This window comes from Lathyrus oleraceus, chromosome 3 (assembly GCF_024323335.1).
Source record: "Lathyrus oleraceus cultivar Zhongwan6 chromosome 3, CAAS_Psat_ZW6_1.0, whole genome shotgun sequence".
Classification (NCBI taxonomy): Eukaryota; Viridiplantae; Streptophyta; class Magnoliopsida; order Fabales; family Fabaceae; genus Lathyrus; species Lathyrus oleraceus.
Window position 1 is genome coordinate 62,795,727 of NC_066581.1, and position 7,711 is coordinate 62,803,437.

Sequence of the window (7,711 nt, forward strand, 5' to 3'; positions counted from 1 at the left end):
TGAATATGTGTGTGTCTCTCACAAAGGTGTTGCTCTAAAAGAATAAGTCCCACAATGTTCAATGCTCCATAGTAAAAAAAAAACTCCCCCAACACCTGAAGCATCAACCAAAACCAATCAAGATTTGAAGCCCAAAATATTTGACACCACTTTTCTTCTTTCCCTACTTCATTTCAATTTTCAATAACCATTTTTTTTCAATCACTAATACTTTCTTTTTTTTTCTTGAATTTTATGTTGTGGGACAAGAAATTTGTCATCTTTTGACTCAAATGACTCATATAATCTTATTTTGCAATGATTAGGATCCAACTAAACAGAGAGATATTGACAACTACATGGTTCAGTAGTTTGATGAAGTTGTTAACGAATGAGGTTGGTGCAAACAAAAGGTGCTTAGCATACTCTGCTGTAAATCTTGTAACTTTTAATTTAATTGAATTAATTCTGCATGGTTCATAAAGATGTTATTTCCAGATTGCTCAATATGATTATGTTCAAGATGATTCTGCACAAAACTACTCATTATAATTCTGCACAAGATGATTCAAGTATGTATGATCAGATACATAACAAAAGAAAAAATCAAAATCTTGTTGCGTACATCCATGTTCAGTTTATCTATAGGAGCATTATTGGCATTCAATCTGAAATTGAACGTGTAAAAATCTTCAATTTGAGTTGGCATGCAGCTAATCTTACCACATGATAAGTGTTTCACTACACCAAAGCAGTAGTTTCATGGTGTTCTTGAAACCATTCAGTCATTGCAATATCTCTATATTTTTTAATCTTATTACATATTTATTCTATTTAAGATACTATCTTATCTTGTTTTGATTATAAAATGTCCAAATTCATTGATTTTTTTATTTCATTTTTTGGTTTATGCCTTTATGTACTCATTTTGCTTTCCAGCAAGATAAGACTCTGACCAGTAACTACCAACCCAAAAGAAAAATGAAACCAAACCACCAAACAATAACTATTTTTTATTATTGGTTGTAAAAAAGGATGTCATTGATTAGATTCCACCTTTCTAGCAAGTTTGTTTATTGGATTCCTTATTCAAACAAACACCATCCTCTAACTTGTGCAAAATCTTCAATGTCCAACAACATTGTAGCAAAAGGGAACTGTGTCAGAAAGAACAACCATATTTCCCTTACAACCAAAAAGAACCACAAAAAAATTTCATTTTTTTATCACTTTCCAAAGCCAAAGGTAGCTGTAGAAAAGCATGACATGAAATAATACAACTTCCTATTTTTTTTCTTCTGATAAATCACTCGATTATTCGTCGCTGCACACAAACGTTACACGAAACAATCATCGCTCTTGGTATATGTTTCTGCAGATGAACAAATCACAGATCAGCAACTCCACTCAACTTCTTATGTCAAGTGAAATTCTAGTCCTGCTGAAAAAACTGCACCAAATCAAATTTCGGCTTTGATATGATAATGCTATTAACTCCGAAATTCACCAAGACGTAAACCAACCATCGCTTTTTTTATCATTTGAACTTTCTCGGTGATTCGACAAATAGTAACAGTCTGAACAATGGTCGGGGAATATTCTCTCCGTGAGCGGCTCACAAGGTTCCGGCAAAACCGTGTCAGAGTAGCCTCTAACATTAGAGCAGTTCCATGGATAGTTTGAGCTTACATTAAGGTTTATGTTTGATAAGCAGATATCGACGAAACTGTCGCCTTCTATACCTTCTATAAGACCCGCTTTTTTAACATTTTCTCCTTTCACGTCCTCGATTGTAATCTTTTCGATTACCGGTAGAGCATTTGGGTCATAACCATCGTCTGGATGGTCGCCATATAAACCGGTGAACCTGATTGCGATATCAACATTAGTCAATGTCATGTTAGAGACATAGATGTTTCTAACATAACCACCTCTGCCTGGTGAAGTCTTTATTCTGATTGCTGTATATGAATCGTAAAAGCGGATATCTTGAGCGTGAACGTTTGATACACCGCCCGACATCTCACTTCCGATAGCAATTCCTGCGCTTACTTGAGTTTTCCCGACCAGTCTGTGGATGATGATATTTGTGCTGGGACGACCAAATGCAATTCCATACTCATCCCACCCACTTTTGATGGCGATCAGATCATCGCCAGTACTTATATAACAGTCTTCGATGCATACGTCATCGGACGAGTCTGCACACATGTATAAATAGTCTTTTTGTATTCATTATTGATCAATATTTCAGTAATAGGCAGAAAGTTTACCTGGATCAATCCCGTCGGTGTTTGGTGAATCAAGAGGAGCAAGAATTGTCACGTTCTGAACTGTAACTTGGCTGCAATATACAGGATGAATAGTCCAAAACGGAGAATTCAAGAAGGTTAAATTTGAAATGAGTATCCCGGTCGAATTCATCAATTCTACCAAATGGGGACGCGTATAATCCAGAGTCTTGTTCCTAAACTTGCTCCACCAGATACTCCCTTGACCATCGATAATCCCCTCATTACCTTCATCGAGACATCGACACCACAACAACAGCATCAATAAACCAACATGTGTAGAGAAAACAATTATCGGTTAAATTTGAAAACAAATAACCTGTTATGATAACATCAGTCAAATTGCTTCCATAGATTAGGCTCCTATGCCTTGCACCTGGCAACTCGCGTCCTCGTCCATAAGACGGTAGAGGCTCAACAACCGGCCAATCCTCAGAGTTCTGTAACAAAAATAAATATCATAATTGAATCGAAAACGAAGACCGCAAGATACGAGAAGATTAGCCTAACAGGTTTTTAGGACTTACCATATAGATTACCAACACACCAATTTTTAAAAATCAATACACAATCCTTTTAGAGTAAATTAAACCATATCTTGAAAATTACCTATATATAGTTATCAACTAAAAAAAACCACAACAACATTGATTGATTGATTAATAAGAATAAGAAATGTATGCAGAAACTGAAAGCGACACGAGTGGTTGATTACCGTTGATCCAAGAATTACTGCATCCTTATCCAACCACAAAGTTAGGTGGCTAATGAGATCAAAGCTACCGGTTAACCACCGACCAGCTGGAACAAAAAGCTTAGCTCCACCTTTATCTGAGAAAGAATTTAGGTAGAAAATCGCATTCTGAAACGCTTTCGTGTTGAGAGTGATCCCGTCTCCAACAGCACCGAATTCAGTAATACTGACACTATGAGGCCTAACTTTGTCCAAGTTTGTCTCTTTGCAAAGTGTGATGCTCCACACTTTCCATGAGCTACAACACAACAATGCAAGTACCAGAAACACTTCCACAACCTGCAAACCCGTAAAAATTCACCATCAGTGAAACCAAAACACAAGCATTAGCACCTTCCCGATTTCGGATTCTATCAATTTTACTAAAACAACAACAAAAATTTCCTCTTCAATTCAAACAGTAGCTAAACCAACAACAAAAAATTCCGAAACTCGAGTAGGATCTGGACATAGGTAAAGACAATTCAAGTCTGAGTAGTCCAAAAATCACTCAGATCAGTTACATTATCACAAAAACAATCAAAATTGAAAAAAAAAATCACAAAATCAGCATGAACAATGAACTCAAATCATAATAAAAATCAACAACTACATAATCAAAGTAGTAACTATTCTTGATCTGCACAAACTAAAATTAAATAAACAGTTATAGATCTTGCTTAATTAGTCCATTAAACAACAACATTGAAAGCTAAAGAGAAGTAAAACTCACAGTTACAGATGAAAACCTCCTCATATGAATGAGATCCGTTTTCACCTTTTGAATTGAAAAAAAAGACAAGAAATTTGAAGAAGAGGGTTTAGTTAACAAGATAAAAATGCTGAACAAGAAAGAAGAAGAATGATGATATTGATTGAGTGGGTGAATTGATGATAGAAGAGTAAACACAGCAGCCCTCAAAAATCATTGATAGAGACTGTTGTTGCTAACAAAAACATGAACAAGAGTAGGACCCTCTAATGGTTGAATTGAAATTGAAATTGAAATTGAAAATTGTTTCTCTCTCTAAGGAGTGAAGAGAGAGAAAGTGTAACTGAAATTAATAGTAGAGTTATGAAGAAGAAAGTGAAAGTGAGGAAGTTGTTGTAGATGTTGGAAATGGAATGAAGATGTTTGATTTTTGAATCTTGTGTTGTTGTTAAAGTGGAGACACTGATTTCCAAAAAAAAAAACAGAAAACTAGGTTGAAGTTTTGTTCATAAAATTGAGGTTTGCATGGTTTTGTTGTTGATGTTGTTGTTGTTTGTGAATGGTGATGTTTCACTTCTTCAAAACCCCAATTTTCTATAGTTCGTAAGCTCCGTCAATCATAAGTTATCACTTTTTTTATTTTTTTATTTATTTTTATTTTTTTCTTATACTAAAAGTCTACACTATATTAGCACTAGTAATATTGTAGTAATCATTAATTCTTTGTTCTTCCTATATTAAGTCAACATAATAATAAAACCTTATCAAGTTGTTAAATATGGAGTATTTTTCCCTTAAAATATAGGTTTGATTTCATTTTTCAAATTGGTTAAAAGTTTACTAAAATTAAGTTTTTTGTTATATTTTCATAATATTTTTATTTGTATTAATAAAAATAAAAATAAAAAATTATTATTTTTCAATATAAAATTATTTTTTTATTTTAATATAATTGTTTGATTATTTTATATTTAACAATGAAAATGAAAGAGAGAAGAATTTGGAAAGATGAAAGAGGAAAATGGAAGTGAGACAAAAGATTTAGCCTAAGAAAGCAAAACCTGTATTCAAGTCTGTGACTATGCGGTTCCTATTTTTTTGTCAATGTCAGACTAAACCTACTGAAACGTCGTCGTACAGCTGCCATTTTATCTCTCTATTCACACATAATGGTAGTAGTAATTTAGTGAGCATGAAAAATGAAATAATAATGTTATTGAAGATAAATTCCTTTATTTAGTGAAAATATAAATAGAAGAGCAAGGTGTTAGAAGAGACAAGATTAGAGACACAAAGTTGAGTCATAAATTTGTGGCATGTGAAAAGTGAATGTTTCCAAAGTCAGAGGTATCCTATGCTAGATATACCACTATGTGAAGCATAGGGATGAACGAATTCATATATACATATGGTTTTGTATAAAGCATTCTCCTAGTCTCTTATTTTTAGTACTAGAAAAGAAGATAAAAGAGCCAACACTTGTTTCAAATTCTCCCCAATATTTTGCCAACACTTGTTTCATGTTCTCTTAATATTTCGATTTAGAATACCCAATCTGCAATTGTTTTTTCTCTTACTATTATTTTTTATATTTTGTTGATTAGTATTAAATATTTAGAGTAAAGGTCTTAAAACTACTATTTTGTTCAAAATTTAGTATTAAATATTTTGTTTACATAATTAATTAAGGGTGTGTTTGTTTGATGGGTTAAAATTATAATCCCGAGAGTATCATTCTTAGGAATATTATTGTTAGGAACTTTATTCTCATCAATGTGTTTGGCAAATTAATAAAGTTTACAGGAATATTTTTAAGTTGTATTTAATTAAATTTTAAAAATTAAAAATTAAAAAATAAATGTGTTAAAATAACATGAGAGTGAGAAGTTATGGTTAGTTATTTTATATTCCCGTGGGAATATAAGATTCTCATCCTTTGCCATGAGAATAAAAATAGAGAAATTTATGAAAAAAAACATATTTCTGGAAATAAAAAGTACCCAGGCATAAATTATCAAAACTTAAAACAAACAAGGGAATATGTGAATTCCAATGTCATATTCCCGGGAATAACATTTGTATCCACGAAACAAACACCCCCTAAATATTTTATTTATCGGGCATTCTAATTATGTTCTAGATTATAAAATAAATTTGTCATAATTTTTTAAATATGAACACTTCCTTTTAATTCAAGTAAGATAAAAAAATAAATATTCAGATAAATATTGAAACAATAAAAAAAATATTGAAGCAAAATAAAAATAAAAATTATTTATTGAAATAAATAAAAAATCAAAAGGTTATGACATATAAACAAACTAGTATAATTACCAAATAAATCGAAAATATTCAAAGAAATGAAAATCACATCAATATGAAGTAAACAAATTCAATAAATATTGAGATTGTTAAGTTTTTTTTTTAGATCGTTGTCAACACTTCATATTTTTAGTTAAATAATAATTTGGAAAATTATTATTAGAATTAATTTTTGTTCTTAATTTATTTTTTAAATAAAATAATTTTTATATTATTTTAAAATAATGATTCGATTTTTAAAATAAATAAATATTATTATAATTAATTTAGTTATGACTTGTGACCATCTATAATTATTAAAATGTTTGAGTCTTACATTGTATTGTATTGGTCTTTTTCGTTGAAGACTTTCACCAAATTGTTAAGAGATTTGGGTAACAACTACACATATATACAATCAGAGGTGTAGATAGAATACAAATTAAGAAGATTTTAAGACTTAAGAACTTCTAAAAATATACACAGTGTTAAGAGGTTCTAAGTCTAGTTATTTTGACAGAGTGACTTCTCTTTGAAATGTCAAGGTTTTTTAGTCTTGTATTGTAGTGTATTTGTCTTCTTCTTTGGGTATTTTGCTCCTTATATTATATAGAGAGGAGGAAAAGAGACATTGAAGACTTTCACCAAAAAGAGGGGTAGGCTATGTACTTGATTGGACACGTCAAGAAAGCACCTTTCTACAAAAGGAATTATTTGTTGAAGCGTAAACAACAAAGAAGAGATTCATCCTTAAGTCTTCACGTGATCAAAAGATCTCTAATTCTATCAAAGTTGCCTCGATTTAACAGAATATGCTTCAAAGATTGACTTTCTTCAGACTTCGCCTTTTAGAGGTTGGTCTCTTCAAAGTCTACTTCTTGACTTCTGAAGCTTCAGAGTCTGGATCACCAGAGGCTGAATTTCTTCAGAGTTTACTTCTTTAGTGTCTGGATCTTCCATCAGAGCCAGAGTTTTCAGAAGTGATCTTCAAAGTCAGGGTCTGAACTTCAGATTCGGAATCCTCAAGCTTCTTTACATTTGTTCTCAGTCTTATGATCCTGCATACTTAAATAGATGTTAGAATATCCAATTGTTTATTAAATACTTTGTTATCATCAAAATCCAAGGAATATGGTATCAACCAATTTTAATCCAACAAGAACATACAACTACATTGCGTGTTTCTCTTCCTTCACCTCTTCGAATGTCTCTATGACCCAGAATACCAGAATGAGGTAGAAGATTACTCCGCATCAAGCCAACTATTCATGGGTTTGAACCTCTTTCGAAAATCCAACCCTTTGAAAATTGGTTCTTTTTGATAGCCCCAATCAGTCATGAAGCTCTTATTGCAATTAGTGATGTTGCTAATCGAGTGGATGGTAGATGTGTTGGCATGTTCTCCAAGTATTGGACCAATGGTCGCTTTCTACTAGGCAATAACTCTTTCGTATATACTAAAAGGATCTCTCTGAAGAGACTCAGTACAAAAAAAACTAGTTGGTGAAGTTTATCAATAGTCTAGGATATATATATATATATATATATATATATATATATATATATATATATATATATATATATATATATATATATATATATATATATATATATATATATAAGGGGGCAACCCTAGTGATGGAGGTTGATAAGAAACATTTGAAGAGTCTTATTGACATCTATTTGTTGATAAAA

The 7,711-nt window shown here is 31.6% G+C and overlaps 1 protein-coding gene across 1 annotated transcript; it reads right to left on the reverse strand.

The window, feature by feature from the left end:
• Positions 1-961: 961 nt before the first annotated feature.
• On the reverse strand, positions 962-4,324 carry LOC127132552 (probable polygalacturonase). The gene is made up of 5 exons (XM_051061507.1): positions 3,737-4,324; positions 2,986-3,303; positions 2,590-2,710; positions 2,253-2,498; positions 962-2,180 (listed from the first exon to the last, which is right to left on the reverse strand). The coding sequence occupies exons 1-5, from the start codon at positions 3,758-3,760 to the stop codon at positions 1,483-1,485; spliced, it is 1,407 nt and encodes a 468-aa protein (XP_050917464.1). The 5' UTR covers positions 3,761-4,324; the 3' UTR covers positions 962-1,482.
• Positions 4,325-7,711: the final 3,387 nt, after the last annotated feature.